General features: G+C 41.2%; 1 protein-coding gene across 1 annotated transcript; it reads right to left on the reverse strand.

Moving 5' to 3' along the window:
* Positions 1-4,342: 4,342 nt before the first annotated feature.
* On the reverse strand, positions 4,343-19,153 carry LOC140117446 (stromelysin-1-like). Its single transcript, XM_072134200.1, has 10 exons — positions 18,705-19,153; positions 13,669-13,898; positions 12,649-12,797; positions 11,986-12,111; positions 11,717-11,887; positions 10,700-11,387; positions 9,947-10,077; positions 8,821-8,980; positions 5,153-5,256; positions 4,343-4,599 (listed from the first exon to the last, which is right to left on the reverse strand). The coding sequence occupies exons 1-10, from the start codon at positions 18,846-18,848 to the stop codon at positions 4,496-4,498; spliced, it is 2,007 nt and encodes a 668-aa protein (XP_071990301.1). The 5' UTR covers positions 18,849-19,153; the 3' UTR covers positions 4,343-4,495.
* Between the last annotated feature and the right edge of the window lie 1,950 nt (positions 19,154-21,103).

Below are 21,103 nucleotides of genomic sequence, written 5' to 3' on the forward strand. Positions count from 1 at the left end.
ACTTTCTGGTGGCACCATTTAAAGGGGTTTTCCCACAAACATACGCAAAAAACTAGGGGACCGATGAGGTCCCACGTACCTCCGTAGGACCCCTCGTTGCTCTGTCGACTAATGGAGCAGACGGCTGCGCATGACCATTCTGCTCCATTAATCTCCTTGGAGCAGACGGTGATCGGCAATTTCCATCAGCTCCATAGAGTTTAATGGAGCAGAAGGGTCATGCGCAGCTGTGTGAGGGTGGTATGTGGGACCCTTCGTTTTCTTGATCTGTAAGGGTTCTCTTTACTGAGACCCCCACTGATCAGCGAGTTAGGCCCTATCCTGTGTATAGGGCCTAGCTTTTGTATGTCAGAAAACCCCTTTAATATTCTGTGCCATATCCCCGGAACTTAAAATTATAAAATTATATGACATGGTGGAATTGTTGTTTGACAGCTTTCACTGTGTGGTCCAAAATAAACATGCCTTTATTTCTTAAAAGGAATTTACCATCAGGAATTCACTTACGTAGCAGATCCTAACAATAGATTTCCCAAATCTATCTAATCACCTTTTATTGTTTACTAAAGCCTAATCTATAATGTTTTATACTTTATTTTTATGTACAACATCCTCCCACTGGGGGTCTGACCTAAGGGCTTGGGGGCAGCTGGATTCCCCTGGTACCTGAGTGGGTGGCTTTAGGGAGGCCTAGTGCTTGCTTTGTCGCAGTCCAGGTGAAACATGTGCAACACCACTGCCAATACAGTGGCAAGGGGGTAGTTGCGAACAGTGCCCTCTGCAGGTTAGGAGCTGTCAGAGCGAGTCGCGAACCCTCCAGTAAGTTTCCAGACCTGGACATCAGGCGTTAGCAGCGGTGGACCCTGCCTGTACAGTAAGGGTTAAACTTATGTGATCTATTATCCAATTGCATTCCTTTATGTACACTAGAGTGTTTTGGGAGTGAGACACCACCTGACCAGGGTTTAACAAAACCCCTGGACAGGGAGGGGCTAGTAGGTTCTTGAGTTCCAGAAACCTCTTAGAGCACAAAGTGTTGGAATCTAGCTCTCTTACAGAGCACACCTCTTTTACCACTAGCTCTCCCTAGAGAGCACCAGTCTGTCATCAGAGACAGAGTGACCAGAGACGGTGTCTGTGCTCCTCCAGTACAGACACTTAACCAACCCAGGACAAAGCTGCAGCTTCCGGTATTGGAGACAGCTTCTTCCTAGCCTGTATCTACTACCAGGTTGGTGAATCTATTCCAGAGGATCACTCTCTATGACCACTCCAGTAATTCGGAATCTAACAATCCGGCATCTGTAACAAGACTGTTTGGCCCGTTGCCTGCAGTTGTTCTAATAAAGAACCGTGAGTTAATACCTGTTATAACATATCTAAGGGAGTAAGATCTAGAGAAATAAGTATCTAGCCAAATATCTTGCACCACGTTGCCTCCATCTGTTCCCTGGATACGGCTGTCACCACCAAGGGCTCCCCATCCATTACCCAGGGACATATACTACGAACACTAAGGGGTTGCCCCAGGGAGAACCAGTACATCAGCCTCTCCCTCTATATTTCTTGCACACACCACCAGCTGGAGACCTGCCAGGCTGTAGGACAGCCCTCCGGTCCCCATACCAAGCACCATGACATCAGCGCAACGAGGCCGCAACCGCCAGCCACTCTGGTATTCTGGGCCCCGGGGGATGGATGTTGCACATGCCTTGTCTACGCCGGGCTGGTCCAGCAAAGGATTGCAAGAAGAGGGGGAAACCGCTGTATAATAGAGGTTCCCTCCTGGGGCATTCCCGGTGTACATGTGTGTTAGCGATCCATGGATAGATGGTAGAAGACAGGCTGGTTAGGCTAGCGGCAGCCTGGGATCACATGTAGAGACAAGATGTATAACATCAACTTACAGTTCCTTTATTCCAGGACTTCAACGCAGCAAGGTAACAGGCTGAGGTAGTGTCGTAACTGCCAATATCCGAGGTAGCTTGTTGGTTGTAGTCTGGTGGAGGAAGCTCACAGCCCAGTTTAGGCAACTTGGGCATGGAGAAGGTAGATCTCCATCAGTTCCATATAGATAAATGGGGCAGCAATGGAAATGCACGGACAGCTGCTTCACTCATCTTGGGGAGCGACGAGGGGTCTGACGGAGGTACCTGGAACCCCATCAGACCCCCGCTTCTTCTGATCTGTGGAGGTCTCATCAATGAGACCCCCTTTGGTCAGCAAGTTTTTTCATGGGCAAACCCCTTTAAGAAGTACTTTAAGAAGTGCCCTGTTCCATCAGTGCCTATATTCCTAAAAATGGTGAGAATCTTGTAACAAAAAAGTTTTGTCACAAAATGTACCCAAAAATTTCAAGCAATTGTGAGGCACTGATACAGGAATCTTTCTGAATATACGAGTATAGGCGTAATGCAGCGCCTGTCCTTACATTGCCTTTTTTTAGATATAAAAGTGACACAGTTGTGAAAAACTGAACTTCCGATTTCCATATTCTGTATTATAAAAGCTTGAGAAAAATCTGAAAGGTTATTTTTATCCATTTGTAAGTTGTTAATTCAGTGTTTCTGATGTATTTCCTTCCTGTCCCTTCCTGACATTCACTGCCTTTTTTTATGGTTCCATTGTCAAGAGGTGTCATAAATGTAACTTTCCCTCCATGGGGGCTTTATAGAGCACTACCCACCTACAGGAAGCACTTCCCTGATTTGAATTTCAACATTTAAGACCTTTGATTTAAAGAGGTTGTCCACTTTTATCAAATCATTGATATTGATAATGAAAAATTATACAATTTTCAAATATACTTTCTGAATCATTTTCCACTGTTTTCCTATATCTCTGCTTGCTGTCATTCTATATAACGCTTCTTTGTTTACTTTCAGGCATTAAAAAGTGGTTCATTACAGGTTCACAGGTTCATCCCTGGTTTTGTGACATCACATGACCAGGGATATAATGAGCCGTGCGCCTGTGTGACTTCACGTGACCAGGGATATAATGAGCCGTGCACCTGTGTGACTTCATGTCGTGTAGCCTCAGCTCCAGCTACTCCACACCCCAGTAGCCTCTTTGGTAAATTAGCATATTGTCTCAATTAAAGGTTAAAAAAGATAAAGGTGACTAAAGGATTAGCCCTAAAAAGGGCTATCCTTACATACATTAGAGGCACCTACCACAGGATCTACCTTAATAGGTAGATCCATGGTGGAAGGGTTTCCTTTAATTAATTAAGATCTCCTAATCTGATCATGTTATTGCCCTGTAAAGTCCTATTTGTACAAATAAATTATATACTGTAGTATGGTATATTTGTCACTAATTTAGTTTTAGAAGATGTAGGTGAGATGTCTCTACAGTGCCCTCTGCTGGCTGATTTAGGGCTTTAATATCTACATCATTTTTTCATTCCCTTTACAGGCGGTCCCCTACCTAAGGACACCCGACTTACATACGACCCCTAGTTACAGACGGACCTCTCTGCCTCCTTTGACCTCTGGTGAAGCTCTCTGGATGCTTTACTTTAGTCCCAGACTGCAATGACCAGCTGTAAGGTGTCTGTAATGAAGCTTTATTGATAATCCTTGGTCCCATTACAGCAAATTACATCCAATTTTGTCCGGAGCTACAATTATAAAATATACAGTTCCGACTTACATACAAATTTAACTTAAGTACAAACCCAGGGAACCTATCTTATACATAACCTGGGGACTGTCTGTATTTTTACAGGGAATGTACAGTCTAAGTTGAACATTTTCATTTAATTGTTATTAATTTAGGACCCCCAGCCACTTATACTATAGAGAAGCTCCACTGCCAAGATCAATGGGGCATCCTATGTCTCTGTTCTTTCTCTTCTGCAAGCATTATGTATTGCGCTGTATCCTTTATCCATCTTCAACTGTTATTTTATCCTTTCAGGATTAATTGCTTACGCAACATAAAACAAAAGGAACTGTCCACAAATTTTATTAATGACTTATCCTCAAGATAGGCCATCAATGTAGGATCGGAGAGATCTAATACCCAGCGCCCGATATCCTGCATGTGTCGCTTCCCCGATCAGGTCCGCCGGAGTTGACCTTCTTCTTCCTGGTGCATGTAAGCGCTTGTTCTTGCAACACAATTTGAAAGTTAAATCCGGCGTCGGATCGTCCGGTGGCACGCCCCCCGATTTCTGCCGCATGAAAGCCGGCGCAGCTGCACCAAAATTGTATAGTGTGCGACACAATCCCTAGCTAAATATCTGCCACAGCCACGCAAAACCCAAAAACGTCAGGAAGTCCGATGAAAGTGCGTCTGCGGAACCTTAGTTAATAAGCCCCAATGTATATCACTGTGCTATGAATGAATGTCTTCATGGTTTTTTACATATCATGTAAAGAAAGCCTCTAATAAAGTAGTATATTATTTATTTCACATCTACATGTATATCTTCAAATGTTGTTGTGAATATGAGAAATCGCAGAAATAAATCTGAAATCTGGTCTCTTCACTTGCAGTTCAATACTTTATAATTAGGGATCATGCGGACGATGTTTTTCCTCCTGGGATTATATTCAATCAGGTTGGCTCCATTGGACAAATACAGGAAATCTAAGACAAAAAAGGGGAGTGAAGAATATGTATTGAGTATTCATATATTCTGTGTTATAAATACTGCAAAAAAAGTGTACCATATTTCACTGATATTTACAGAATAGAGGATAACAATCTGATGAGTGGTGTCCAATTGGGGTAACTTCTACCATTTACAAGAATCGGGTTCCTGTTCTCACTGATTGAAGGAGCCTCAGGTTGAGCATGTGTCCTGCTGCTCCATTAGCACTCTCATAGACAGGGAATAAGAGTGCCAAAGATACCTGAGGGCTATGCTTGGATATTACCCACAATTACTTAGATTTGAATGGAGCAGCAGGACACATACTTGACCTGCTACTCCATCAATTAGTGAGAATGGGACTGTTCTCATGATCTGTGGGGGTCCAAGTAGTCGAACCACCATTGATCAGATTGTTATCCTCTATTCTTTGGGTGAGGAAAATAATCGAACTTAATAATCTAACCTAATGTCAAAACTTTAACAAAACCTTTTTAACCTCTTAATGATACTAAGAAAAAGTTTTGCTGTTGACCAAAAAAAACACACCATTTTCCTGAAAAGCCGCATCCACTCTTTTCCCAATTCCAGGAAATCCTTTTTTAATTTTCCCTGGAGATTTGGAGTCCATTTTGAGACTTACATGGTCGTAGCTGAAAAATAAATTAGGATATAATAAAACAAATTATTCCTGAGTATCCGGAAGATCATTAGGAAGAGATCATCACAAGACTGCAGAATCAGACACATATATGCTGTACACATACCGTATATACTCGAGTATAATCCGATCCAAGCCGAGGTACATAGTTTTAACAACAAAACCTGGGAAAACCTATTGACTTGAGTAGCCAAGGGTGGGAAATGCATTGGTAACAGCCTCCCAGTATATAGCCAGCAAGTACCCTGTAGTATATAGCCAGCGCCCTGTAGTATATAGCCAGCCCCCTGTAGTATATAGCCAGCCCCCTGTAGAATATAGCCAGCTCCCTGTAGTATATACCCTGCCCCCCGGTAGTATATAGCCAGCCAGCTCCCTTTATGTCATGTGTGCCTTATTGTGGCATCCCCTATAACTTTTCACATAAATTTTTATTGGTATTGATATATGACATAATATAGTGTGATTTAAGCAGATATAGTTGGTGCAAATTTGCTAATAAAAATGTGCCATAATTTGTGGGAAAAAAAAATAAAAAAATATACATTTGTGCACATAGAGAGACATTTATCAGGACTTGTATGCCAGTTTTCTCATGCACAAGCCCTGAAATAAAAGCAATTACAGTGATTGCGATTATTTTCCCCCTTTATGCCATCTACACGTCAAGTGGGTGTGGCAGGGGCGTGAAGGGGGCATGACCTGCACTGTTTCTGTTGTGGGCTGTTTCTGCCCCCGTCTGCGCACTAGCTATAGCATGCAAATATTGATACATGAAAGTTTGCAGAATATAGCGCAATTCTAATCAATATAGACCATGGTGTAGGATTGTCTAGCAGCACAGCCCCCCATCAGATACATCAATAGACCAGAGCCTTCTGATGTATATACGTCGTGATGAACTACCACTCTCAAGTCCAACCACAGGGTGCACCTACTCTATGGAGTCCCAGAGTTTAGCCCCTAAGCTCTGCCACTAACACAAAATGGCGTTCTTACACTAAATTTACCCCTAAGTGCTGAGCACCCAGACCAACTCACTGCCACCACCCACAAATCACTTATACTAAGAAGGCCATAGGCACCTCAATTACACAGACAATGCACACTGATGATTCTCACAAAACGTGCAGTCACTGCATGCTATGCTGAAAAATCTGCTAACATAATCCATTTGGAAACTCAGATTCTTTAACCCCATAGCGCAATAAGACGTACCCTTACGTCTTACTGCGCATGGGGGAGTATGAAGAGGGCTCACAGGCTGAGCCCTCTTCATACTCACCGGGCATTTGCTTCATAATGAAGCAAACGCCCGTCGCTAACACCTGCGATCGGTGCTTGCACCGATCGCGGGTGTTAACCCTTTGATTGCCGCCGGCAAAGCTGCCGGCGGCATTAAAGAGCCGGCGGCGCATGGGCGCCGCCATCTTGGCTCCGATCGTCACTCCCCGTGACGTCACCGGGGAGCGGCGATATGTTGCCATGACAGCCTGGGATCACACAAAGATCCCAGACTGTCATGATCGAGGCTATCTATTATAATGTGCGATCTGCACATTATAATAGATGGTATGCAAAATCCCCATATACTGCCATACTGTAGTATGGCAGTATATGGTAGGATCAATCAGACAACCTAGGGTTAAAGTACCCTAGGGAGTCTGTAAAATAGTAAAAAAAAGAAATAAAAAAAAGTAAAAAAAAAAAAATTATATTAAAAAAACATAAAAATTCAAATCACCCCCCTTTCCCTAGAACTGATATAAATATAAATAAACAGTAAAAATCATAAACACAATAGGTATCGCCGTGTCCGAAAATGCCCGATCTATCAAAATATAATAACTGTTTTTCACTGCGTTAAACCGCGTAGCAGAAAATAGCGCCCGAAGTCGCAAATGGCATTTTTTTGCCATTTTGAAAAATAGAAAAAATTCTATAAAAAGTGATCAAAATGTCGAACAGTCCTAAAAATAGAAGCATTGAAAACGTCATCAGAAGTCGCAAAAAATGACACCACCCACAGCTCCATACACTAAAGTATGAAAAAGTTATTAGCGCAAGAACACGGCAAAATGAAGAATTTTTTTTCTGTACAGGAGGTTTTAATTTTTGTAAATGTATGAAAACATTATAAAACCTATACAAATTTGGTATCCCCGTGATCGTATTGACCCAATGAATGAAATAGACATGTCATTTGGGGTGCACAGTGAAAGCTGTAAAAACCAAGCCCACAAGAAATGGCGCAAATGTGTTTTTTCATCATTTTCACTGCATTTAGAATTTTTTTCCCGCTTCCCAGTACACGGCATGGAATATTTAATACCATCACTACGTAGTGCAATTTGTTACGCAGAAAATAAGCCATCACACAGCTCTGTACATGGAAAAATAAAAAAGTTATAGATTTTTGAAGGTGGGGAGTGAAAAATAAAAACGCAAAAACGAAAAAGGGCCTGGTCCTTAAGGGGATAAGGCTACGAGCAGAGGCTTATTAAAGTTAACACTCAAGTACAATACACTCAAAACATAAACTTGTCAGATTAAAATAAAAAAAGAAGTTACAAAACAATATACATACAATACATACAAACAGTTATGGAAAAAAGGAAACAAAATACCCTTCCTATGTGAGCCCCCATGCTTTGTGCAGCGCTGCGTAATCTGTGTGCGCTATACAAATAAAGAATTATTATTATTACTATGAGATAGAGAGAGTCACCTTGGCTGAGGAATACAGCGTGCAGAGGTCCGGGCATCCTTCTAATGAATATAGTTCCAAGACTGACTAAGCCTTTTCTCAGATTCACTCATTTAAACCCAGTGGGTTTTTGACCTCCACCTCCTGGCTGTGATGTCACTGAGAGGGGGAGGTCTGCATTTCCTCCTCCCTCCAGAAAGGTACTTTCTGTGTCTGGGTTTTTATTAAAATCCCATATTTTTTTATTGGAAAATAGTACAACCATGCCATTGGTTGCAGTTATCAGGGTACCTGGCTACCTCTCACCCCATACCAAACTTGGGGTGTCTAGGCCTAACATTAGGGGTGTTCTGCAATTGGACTGGGTTTCCATGTAGCTAGGCTTTTGATACGCAAACCATGAGGGTATCTCGATACTATAACTCTCTCCTGTAACTGAGGACCTGTAATATTGAATTATGTCCCAATTATGGACAGCTATGATATCTCTATTGTCTGTCCTGGATTTTCGGCGGGAATCCAACACACAGATCTTCTATTTCTTTGATCTCTTCTTCTCAAAAGATGAGTTAGCGGAGGTGAATGCCCACACTTGGAGCACAAACAGGCTTCCTCCCAATCTTTGGTCACAAAGAAACCTCTTGGGGTGGTCGGGCCCCATCTTACACTGGCAGGTTGTAAAGAGTAGATACCATTTGCTCTGCCAAATGGAGCCTCGTGCCTGTAGTGCACTGTAGTCAGTAATTTTTTTTTTTTTAAAAGACAAGAAACAATGAAAAAATGTAAAGCCGGTGCAATATTATCACAATCGTCGATCAATGTGTATTTTTTGTCCTATCTGGAACTTACCTCAAGTACTTATTTTGTACAAAGAAAATTGCTTTTCTTTCTTCTTTTAAGAAATATGCAGCATCTATTTTCTTAACAGAACTTGGAAAACCAAACTGAGAGATATCTTGGGGATAGTCTCGGACCAGATCAAAACCTCTTGTAATCCAAAAGTGTCGGCCTGTGGAAGAAAAACTGTTCAGTCTTCCAGTTTATTGGTAAATGGCAATGCATTGGGTGGGAGATTTTTTAAGGGAGAGTTCAGTACAATAAAACAGTAATAGTAAATAAGCAGAAAAGCCATAATTTATTTACAGCAAATTCTCTCCTATGTAAATAGTTTAACCAGCAGTGAAACTGCACTTTCCAAAAAGTGTAACTAAAATTTGCATAGATTAATAGGGCAGACTATAAACCTTCTAATATACGTTATTAAAGAAAATTTTCCTGTGTCCCTCTTTTTTCCTCCCTTTCCTCCAGCTTTTTTGCATTGTGTATAAGTCTAGTTTTCCTCTGACAGATGAAGGGAAGCTGATAAAATGTCAACTCTTTACAGTCACTGGAGAGTCTTAAATAGCTGATTAATTAAATAAAATATATTTTTTAGCCGTGAAAAAAGTTTATCTTCAGCCACCTTTCCTTATCTATCTGCTGTGTACAGATGACTAAAGGTGTTCGGATACAATGCTCACTGCAGGAGAAGAAAGAAGCGGAAAATGGGACAGAGAAACGTATACCCTAATGAATAATAATTAATATATTGCAAAGTAAACTATTATCAGATTCTTTAATCATTTCTGAAAAGATTGCTTCAAAATTGCTTCACTTTAACTTTCCTGAACTCAGTATGCCTTTACAATACAGATAGTCCCCCACTTACACACAGGAAAGGCTCTTTAGGTTTGTTCTTAAGTTGAATTTGCATGTAAGTCAGTAAGTCATGTATAGTTTATACAGCTGATCATTGCAGCCTGGGACTAAAATAAAGCATCCAGAAATCTTCACCAGAGGTCACATTGGGTTGAGAGCTCCATCTGTAACTAGGGGTTGTCTGTAAATCGGGTGTTCTTAAGTAGGGGACCGCCTGTACTGGGATTATACATACTACTTGGTCATAAAATTGATAATCAAAATTCTTTTAACGAACCTTTAAAAAGGTAGACAATGTCTCGCTGTGGAACTTCATAGGCTGCATCAATGCTTTGTAGTCTTGGCCAAGTAGTGTTCAGGAAAAAGGTATCAATATTGCTTTTTGTTGCACTTTTCCTCCATATTATTCTAAAAAAACCAACAACATATAAAATCAATTTTGTATTACACTAGGTGACTGTTTTTGTAGCAATAAAGTCAAACAGTGGTCAGTGATATCTTCAGAACTTCTCTCATGCTGCACCCATTTGGTGGAACTCACTGCCTTGAACATTACATATTCAGTTAATATATTCTATATCTTTTTAGTTTTTATGGGTTTAGCTGAAAAATGTATTCTATCCACTGCTTTATTCCTTGTACCCTTGAATGAGTGGAGTGGCAGGTTAAACACTGTCCTGGGCTATCTCTGACTTTCACATAGAATATTGATATCCTAAAATAAAATCTTTTTTTAATAATATAATTAATAATAATTCCTTTATTTTTATAGCGTAAACAGATTATGCAGCACTGCACAGAGCTTGCCAAATTGGTCCCTGTTCCCAATGGGGCTCACAATCTAATCAGCCTACCAGTATGTTTTGGAGTGTGGGAGGAAAGTGGAGGACACAGAGGAAACCCACGCAAACACCGAGAGAACATACAAACTCTTTCCAGGTCCCCAGCTCTGCAAGGCGGTAATGCTTACCACTAAGTCACCACGCTGCCCCTTTTTACAATGTGAAGTAAAATATTAGTTGAAAATTACCCTTCCTTAAAGTACAGAAGATCGCCCCTCATACTAGTTATTGCATCAAACTTTAAATCTCGATCACATTTCTTTGGTGAGGTTGGTTGAGGTTGTTTTGGTGGTTTAGGTTGAGGTTTCTGTGGTGGTTTAGGAAGGGGCAATTTTGGGGGTTTAGGTTGTGGTTCCTTTGGTGGTTTAGGTTGAGGTTGTTTGGGTGGTTTAGGATGTGGTTGCTTTGGTGGTTTAGGTTGTGGTTCCTTTGGTGGTTTAGGTTGAGGTTCCTTTGGTGGTTTAGGTTGAGGTTCCTTTGGTGGTTTAGGTTGAGGTACTTTGGGTGGTTTAGGTTGAGGTTCTTTTGGTGGTTTAGGTTGAGGTGCGTTCGGTGGTTTAGGTTGAGGTTCTTTCGGTGGTTTAGGTTGAGGTTCCTTTGGTGGCTTAGGTTGAGGTTCCTTTGGTGGCTTAGGTTGAGGTTCTTTTGGTGGTTTAGGCTGAGGTTCCTTTGGTGGCTTAGGATGAGGTTCCTTTGGTGGCTTAGGATGAGGTTCCTTTGGTGGCTTAGGTTGAGGTTCCTTTGGTGGTTTAGGCTGAGGTTCCTTTGGTGGTTTAGGTTGAGGTTCCTTTGGTGGTTTAGGCTGAGGTTTCATTGTTGGCCTAGCAGGTGGTTTTACGGATGGATTGGGTTTTGGCATATTGGGACGTCTTGATCCTGTTAAATATCAAAATAAAAGGATCAGTTCTTTTGTTTTAAAGATAGAAACAACTAAAGGGGTCAAGACCCCAGAAAAACGAAATAATGCAGTCTTGAAAAAGACAATAGAAGTAGTGTACCTCTCTAACTGATGTGCCTATACTGACTACAAAGGAATATATGCAGACATTCAAAGTCTGTGAATGACTTTATTGTGGAGTTGAAATTAAGAATTTTTTAATGTAAAAATTCCATGGCTGGAAAATGTCTGATTTCCTCAGAGCCCCCATGTAACCATTGCGCAATATATAATATATAATTTATTATAATATATATAATAACTGTACCATAGAGCGCTTGGATGCCATCAATGTCATCTTTAAATAATTTAAATTTGGTTGGGTCCACAAATGAATTTTCCAATAACGTTGGATACATTATTGCTTGCTCATATCTTGAGTGCTCCAGTCCCAGAGCATGGCCCAGCTCATGAACAGCAACCAAGAAAATATTGGTACCTAAAATGATCAACATAACATACAGTTAGTTTGCGTCGTTTTATAAAAGGAATTTCTTTGGTGGGATTAGAAAATTTTAGAATTTTTGATGGCCTTACCTTGATGGCCCAATGTCCATGTCTCTGCTTCATCAAAATGAGTGTCTCCTCCAATTCCATTTCCTGGTGCGAAAGCATGTGCCAAAATTCCAAGTGGTCCATCAAATGGAAAGAAATCCCCATGGTCTGCAAAGGTAATGCAATCATTGATTTACAATTAAAGGAAATCTACCATCAAAATCAAACTTGATAAACCAGGGACACTTAATCACAGATCCAGTCTCCGTGACTGTGGTAATCTTCATACATTTGTTATCCATGGCCTCCTTCCTTCTAAAATCAACCTTTAAAATTGTGCTAATGAGTCAGAAGGGCTCAGAAGTTACCAGAGCTTCAAAAGCTGTTAAACTGAGCTAAAACTCCCTCTGTTGTTGTGAGATTACATCACGCAGAGGAAGGGGGAAGTGCTGAGGGAGCATAAGGGAGACAGTGTAACAGCCTGTGAAGCTGTAGCATGAAGGGGCTCCTGTAACAACCTCTTTCTGGCTCATGCGCATCATTTAAAAAGTTGATTTTAGAAGGAATGAAGCCATGGATAACAAATATAAGAAGGACACCGTAGTCAAGGTTCCTGGATTTAAAAGTAAGTGCTTAATTTTGATGGTAAGTTTTCTTTAATTCCAACTTTCACTAACTTTTTGTAATTCGCATTCATATACATACCTCTGTATCCAAAAGATATCATAATATCAGCTTCACCACTATAAATCTGGCGAAAATTCAAGGGAATGACCTCACTCCAGATCCTGAAAGCCTGTGCAATAGCATAATCTACTTCTGAGGTGGTGATGTCGGGAGTGTAGTTGACAATTCTATTAAGAGTAGGAAAAAAATGTCATTATTTTTTATTTCAGAGCATCTAAAATTTGTGTACACAGCTCCTATGCAGAATAATGTTGATTATAGACCTTTTTGTTTATAGACTATAAACAATCCATCTATCCCCTCTACCCTCTGCAGATTAGATGTTTAGTTTAGTCTATGAAATGTGCACCATCTATTATCCATACTGTGCAGGATCCTGGATTCCCTGCCCCCTTAGGACACTATTTTGGGGGACAGTTGTTCTGTGGAAAGCCATGCAGTTCAGGTCCATCATCCAAAGTCTGGAAATACAATGTGGTTAAAGGAAACCTACTATCACAGATCTACCTATTAAGGAAGATCCGGTAGTAGGTTTATCTAACGAATGTAAGGATAGCCCTTTTTAGGGCTCATCCTTTAGTCCCCACAATCTTTTAGAAAGTTTAATGGCCTTGATATGCAAATTTCCTAAAGATGCTACTGGGGCGTGGAGTAGCCAGAGCTGAGGTTATGCCACGCGGTTACACCGCGCCGCAGTAGCCTCTTTGATCCTCCTACCAGGATCATGCGCAGTAGCTCCGGCTTTGGAGCCGAGCTTGCGCAACTCCATGTAGCTGTGCACTGAAGATATCTGCAACCTCTGCTCTGGCTACTCTTGCCCCAGTAGCATCTTTAGAAAATTTGCATATCAAGGCCATTAAACTTTCTAAAAGATTGCGGGGACTAAAGGATGAGCCCTAAAAAGGGCTATCCTTACATTCACTAGAAGCACCTACCATCGGATCTACCTTAATAGGTAGATCCGTGGTGGTAGGTTTCCTTTAATATTTATAGACCAAACATGGCCGTCTCTGCCTCTGTACAATACACTTGATATACCTGTAAGTAAGAGATGTTTTTTCCCATTTAAGTTTCCCTGGAAAATGGCTGAAGCTCTGGACATCAGGGACCCCACATCTGGCTTTCCTCATAATTTGCAGAGTTTCCTTGTTAATTTTTCCGGTGACTTTAAGACCAAAAAAGGTCTGCATGTCTTTGATTTTTTGCTCAGTTGGATTGGACAACATCCTTGATCTAGTGACTGCATTGTAGAATCGATCGATGTATTCCTGGTGTAAAAGATACATGTCATTTTCAATTTATGATTTCAATACATTCATTGGAATATCACCAGTTACCATATATACTCGAGTATAAGCCTAGTTTTTCAGCACAAAAAAATGTTCTGAAAACCCAAACTCGGCTTATACTCAAGTAAAAAAATATATCAATACTCACCTTTCTGGCTTCCTCCGCTGCTGGCTATATACTGGGGCAGGGAGCTAGCTATATACTGGGGGATATGGACTGGCAGGCTATATATTGGGAGATAAGGGCTGGCAGGCTATATACTGGGTCGCAGGTCCTGGCTATATACTATGGGGCAGGGTCCGGCAGGCTATATACTGGGGAGGCTGTGACCAATGCTTTTCCCACCCTCAGCTTATACTCAAGTGAATAGTTTTTCCCAGTTTTTGGTGGTAAAATAAGGGGCCTCGGCTTATACTTGGGTCGGCTTATACCCGAGTATATACGGGTACTTTTCTAGAATCAAAGATATAGGCGCACATTTACTAAGGGTCCTCACACCACATTTCCGCCGGGTTTCCTGACTATTTCCGATTGGCGCACACGATTGGATTAGCCGTCAGACAACCTGACTGATTCGGACTGAGCGCGGGATTTAAAATTCAAATTGTGTTGCAAGACAATGCACTTACATGCACCAGGAAGAAGAAGGTGAACTCCGTCGGAGCTGAGCGGGGAAGCAACACATGCAGGGTATCACGTATTGATATACCCCTGGGGAAGTCACGAGGAGTGACGAAACGCGTAGGGTCTGCCTCCCCCTACCCTGCATTTTTTCCTATCCATTTTCAATTAAGTATTTGAATTTGTACTTGTCACACAACTATTTACATTAGCTCTTATTGTGCGGTTACTGAGATTATTTACTAGCATTTACTCATTTGTTTGATTTGATGTGTGCTTTATTGTATGGTTAGGACTCATCATTTCACTGTTTACATTTTCCATGGCAGGAAATGGGGAGAACTCATGAGGGACATGGCTCTGTACTCATCCTGTCCCCTTGTAGGTGCTGATTGGGTACCTTTTTAATGGTTTTTATATTCTGTGTTGTTGCTGTATATTACTACTAAAAAAGGACTTCATCCTCACCCGACAACGCACCACGGGGATCGCGACAGGACCGGGTAAGTAAATGTGCCCCATAATCTCTAGAGAACTTATTAATGAACTTTACTTCTCCTAAGTGGAGAATTTCTAAAAAGGGCACCCAACTATTTTGTTGTCATATACTCTTCATTAGTCAGCCCTTTTCTCCTTTTCAGTAGTGATGAGCGGGTTTGTCACAATTCAGGTTGCAGAGGACAGCTGAACTTCAAGAGAAAGTTTGATTCCGTACCCGGATTTGATCCCAAACTTGATCATGTACATAAACCCCATTGAATTCAATGGGGACCCAAATTTTAACACACAAAAATGTCTGTAAAATGGGGCTAGTAAAGGCTAGAGGGCTAATAAATGGTGGGGATAATAGGGCAGTTACCCTTACAAAAATGGGCTAGGGAAGTACTTAAAATAAAAATATAACATTAAAAAATTATATAAACACATAAATAATGCAAAAATACTGTTGTTGTCATTGAGGTTAAAGGAGATCTCAGTGTTTAGATGCAGTTATTCTCCCTGTGGTCCATGAAGCAATGGGAACTGTGATTTAAATATATATGGATAGAGCAAACGGAGTCACTGCTGTTTAGGAAAACACAGATGCATTGAACACAGATCTGCAATTTAGGGATGAATAGATTTAGCAGACACAGGGCCTGCTGTTTAGGAAAACATGAATGCAGTGTACACAGGTATGTAATTTAGAGATATACCGTTTTAGCAGGCACAGGTTCTGTTATTTATATATATAAATATACAAATTTAGAAAACATAGATGCAGTGAACATGGAATTGCAATTTAGAAATATGCTGTTGCAGCAAGAGTGTTGCTATTTCTGTAATTGATGATGAAAATACAGTAAGGTTATCTCACTATCACTATTTTTTCACGCTGCCCTGAAAAGGGCAATCTGTCTCTCACAGCATTCTTTCCATATCTGCCCTCAAAAGGGCAATTATGAAACCACTGTACCTTCAGCCTCTCCAAAGCTCTCTCCTGGCTGTATTGGCGACAGTAAATGTGACCCTGCCTCTTACACTTCAGGTTGACATGTCCCTCCTGGCCAATCACAGCCATGCTCAAACTGGGCATGCCTGTGGTTGCCAGTGGTTAAAAGCTTGATGATTGGCTGCTCAACAGCCCATCTACTAGCTTGACCGTATTACCCCCAAACCAAGACCCAAACTTCTGAATTAAGTTTGTGTTTGGACCTGTGACCATGGACAAACCAAATTCAATGCGGTTCCGGTTTGCTCATTACTATTTTTCAGCTTTTATCTTTAATTTGAATTATTTTCACAGCTGCTAGGTAAACACTAGCTGTTCCAGTTTTTGCTCTATTCTGTACAAGGATGTTAAAATCTGCTTCTCTTACTCCCACACTTACAAAAACACTTTAATATTTCTATATAGGCTATAACCTAGCATTACTAAGCAGTACTGATTAGTAATAAAGCACTTATTTTTTGCTGCAGGTATGATGTGTTTCTCTGTGCCTGCATCGTCTCACTCTGCAGATGTAGCACCAGCAATGATATATAAAAGTTAAAACAGGACCTTTATTAAGTATGCATTAAAAAGTACCTATATAGGTACACATACATCTTATAAAACCCAAAGCTCAAAAGAAAACACACCAAATAGTAAATTACTCACACCAATCAGCAATAGGCCTGATTAGAATAGTCGTCACCAATATAATGTGGATAGTCCTGAAACCAGGTGAGAGTATTCAATGGATATAAAAAAATGACTGTCCCTGGCCCCCCACATAATGACTCCCACCCTAACAAGGGCAGTACCTCTTACTGAACCCTAACAGACACCTAACAGTATTCCCCAGCCCTGACGGGTTTCTTCTTACTCAACTGTGCTATGCGGGTCCCACACACAGGGCCGCACGGGAGTTAGTTTTACACTTGAGCACACTCTCTATACACCTTAGGGCAGTGATGGCGAACCTTTTGGAGACAGAGTGCCAAAGCTACAACCAAAACCCTCATATATGTTGCAAAGTGCCAACATGACAATTTAAGCAGTGACTTATTGATCCCTGCTGTATCACCGGTTTTAATCGTATCGGTGTCCTGAGTTCACCAATACAATAGAAAGATGATGGAGAAAATTGGATTGTAACTTCCCTCCAGGGTCCCCTAAAGAGGAAGAATCAGAGAACCCAGAGCAGGAGCTCCAATGATAATCCATCTCTATTCACACCTTCTCGTTTCTCCTGTAGTTCTGGCAGCCAAGGATGTTGCTTTAAAATAGCGCTGAGCGTGGCGCATCCTGAGCTGTATTGGACCACATGAGAAAGCCTTAAGTCCTATCTGGCAAACTCTGTGTTGGGGTGAAGGCCTGGGTGCCCACAGAAAGGGCTCTGAGTGCCACCTGTGGCACCCGTGCCATAGGTTCGCCACCAGTGCCTTAGGGCATGTTACTTATATGAATGCCCCATACATCTTCTTTTTTTATGTGCATCTATTCTAGTGTCCCTCTAAGGAATCTGTTTTATTAGAAGAAACCTGCCAGAGCTGGGGGATGCGGGTTGTATGTTATGGTAAAGTATGAGGTACTGCCCTTGTAAGGGAGGCAGTCATTACTTGGGAGGCCAAAGACAGTAAGTTGCTATATCCATTGAGGACTACCCTCATAATATTGGTGACCACAACCACAAACCACACGTAATAAGCATATCTGGTAAGGCAAAAACTTCTCTTTTTTTTCTCCATATTTGCTGGCTTTTGGTCGCTATTCTAATCAGACCTATTGTTGAATGGTGTGTGTAATTTACTATTTGGTGTTTTCTTTTGAGCATTGGGTTTTTTATGGTGTATGTGTACATATATAGGTACTTTTTAATGCATACTTAATAAGGGTCATGTTTTAGCTTTTGTATATCATTGCTGGTGCTATACCCTTTCTTGTGTTATTAGGGCATTTTTGTGTACTCTCTGAGAACACGTGCTGTACAATTGTGCTATTCTTCACTCTGCAGATGTGTCAGATGCTTCATTTCTCTCTATTAAGTAAAATGGCAATCAACACTGAAGTCCTATATTGCAAGAGCAGGAAGATATTGGGGCCAAAGCTAAGAAAGGAGATTTGGAAAGGAGAAGGAAAACATCCTGATAAATAGGGAAATAAACATTTTCCTCTGATATATCACAATGTTTATTTTGTGGATTTTGCCAACGGTTTTGCATCCAGAAAATGTTTGATCCTCTTTTGCTTCTGGGAATCTCAATAATTCTAATTCTGTCATGTGAATATACCCTGATAGCAAAGCAAGCGGAACATTTCTTTTTGTGGTCACTTGTACTATTGATTCATACAAAGATAACCATACTGAAGATAACCAGCCAGTGCACACTGTCAGAACACATCCCCATGATTGCTTCTCCTAGTTAATCCCAGTATCAGTATTTTTAAAGCCCCCACACAACTAACCAGAGACCATTATACCACCAATAGAGGGCCAAATCCACAGAAATCCAGGGTGTCTTATTTACAAGGACAGGTAACAATAAGGATCAATCAGGAGACAGTGGCAAAGATTCAAGATATACAAATTATATTTTGCAGCATTGCCAAGAACTTAGTAGGTGAGGACCAAATTTTGGGGTGTATTATAGAAGAGCCAGTAACAATCCTATATCTGTATATAGGATTTATCACTTACTTGAGCCTTTATCAAGTCCTCCTTAGTGATGTCTTTGGAGTCTGCAGCTTCCAATGTGGCCAGGTCGTGGACCACTCCTGTCACCACCTCAGCGATGTAGACATTCAGCAGAAGACAAGGTATGAAGATCCACAGGAGAACCATGCTGTCTCCTCACTTGTGTTCCTTTGGGTATAAAAGTTTATGTTCTGCTACTTTTCGTCACCAACGTTTTGATTCCCAACATACTGTAAATGTGTCAGCTCTTCCGGTGCAATGTAAACATTACGCAACTCTTTTCCTTTCCCAGATTTGTGGGAAAGACATGATCCAGCAGGCTAGATTTTTTTTTACTCTTTTGTTCCAGAATTGCAGAGGCCTCTAATGCAAACATTCTTCTATATGAACCTTGAAATTAAACGCGAGCAACATGAAGGCTAATTGTAGGCACAGAAGGGGTGACTATGAATCTAAACTATAAAATGTCTTCCTGATCTGCGGGAGCAAAAAAATATTCCATCAAACATTAATCTGGACATATCGATCATCTGCCCGTGATGTGACCCCAGACTAGAAATGATTGATCTGGGTAATCGCTCCACAGAAGGATGACATAGCTGTAACAAGCAGGAGAAATTTTACTGTGACACTACACAACAAACTTGATTGTGACTTGAGGATCACAGACTTGGAGTTAAAATTTATTAAAGGAAATAGATTGTCAGTTTTGTTCATACAAAGCTACAGATAATGTTAGTTAATGGTACTGGAGGTATGTGTAATCATAATTTCATGTATATAGTAAGTAGCAGCAGGACTGTGGAGAATTAAATGTTAATCTGTGGGTGTGTGAGGTCCTTCAACTTGAAGAACTTTCTACTTGGAGAAAGTAAAGGATATATCCTGCATGTAAAAGCCGTTTCCTTGGCCACATTTTATTACAATGCACAACATGCTTGGATAACCCTGCCATCTTGTGTTATGGCTTTAAAGGAAATCTACCATCAAAATCCAGCATGATAAACCAGGAAAACTTACTCATAGACACTGTGGGGCACATTTACTAAAGGTCCGAATCGCGCATTTTCGCCGGGTTTCCCAAAGTTTTCCGATTTGCACCGAATTGCCCCGGGATTTTGGCGCACGCGATCGGATTGTGGCGCATCGGCGGCATCTTTCACGCAACAGAAATGGGGGGGGGGGGCGTGGCCGTCGGATGAACCCGACGGATTCGGAAAAACTGCAGAATTTAAAAAAGAATTTGTGTTGCAAGAATAGCACTCACATACACGAGACGGAGGAGATGGTCTCCTGCGGACTTCAGCGCAGCAGCGACACCTAGTGGACATTGGGTGCACGACCTTAGTGAATCCCGGCAGAACCCGAATCAGCGTCTGAGAACACGCCGCTGGATCGCGAATGGACCGGGTAAGTAAATCTGCCCCTGTGACTTTAGTAATCTTCTTATATTTGTTATCCATTGCCTCCTTACTTCTAAAATCAACTTTTAAAAGATGCTGATGAGGGCTCTTGGGGGCTGTTAGCAGAGCCCCTATGTGCTGTAGTTTCACAGACGGGGAGTAAATCACATGAACACCTTAAAGTATAGTAATTTTTTTTATTTATGGCTGACACATGTCCTTGATTTCAGTTGGATCCATGATATGCAGAAATGTTAATAGGGGGGAGCCATAACATAATCATTACTCAAAGTGAGTCAATGCTGAATTTGCTGTGTAACCCCAACTACTTAACTAGGATTATGTAGACTTGGATGTTGATCAGGGAGAATTTGCTCTTTGCTCTTTGTTTTCAATGGGGTCCAGTATTTACATGGGGAGTATATATCACCCACTACTGGAACAAACCCTAGACTGGGATAAATACTGTGTCAGTTTCTAACTTATCTTCCTCAGTTACTTCCATCGGCTTTGTTTTGTAGGATTATACAGATGCATGTCTTATATGCCTGCCCGACTGGGGTTAATCTTAGAAGCTGGGTCATGGGCAAAACCAATCATAATGCAGTCCTGAAAGGAATCCACAGAGGTACCTGGGTCCAATTGTATGTCTACAATGGCATATGGCATTTATGATATTTTCCTGTTTGATTTCATAGATGCTTCATCAGATACCGTAACATTCTTGTTTGATATTGCTATTTTTTTGGTGTGTGTGGTCCACTCATGCGCCTATAACAATAGAATAGACTCCCCAGCTCACACAGAGCTATGGAAAACACAACCATGTGTATAAGCTCTTTTCAATACATAGGGCCATGTATTTAAGTAAAGCATCTCGAAGTGAGTGTAAGGGCTGCAGAGCGGGGAGCAAGGAGGAGAGGGTCATACAAAGAGCTACAATACTCAATCAAGACCTTAGCAATATCCTTGGTGTTATGTGCTTGGACCTCCGCTTGG

This window comes from Engystomops pustulosus, chromosome 2, assembly GCF_040894005.1.
Source record: "Engystomops pustulosus chromosome 2, aEngPut4.maternal, whole genome shotgun sequence".
In the NCBI taxonomy this organism is placed as follows: Eukaryota; Metazoa; Chordata; class Amphibia; order Anura; family Leptodactylidae; genus Engystomops; species Engystomops pustulosus.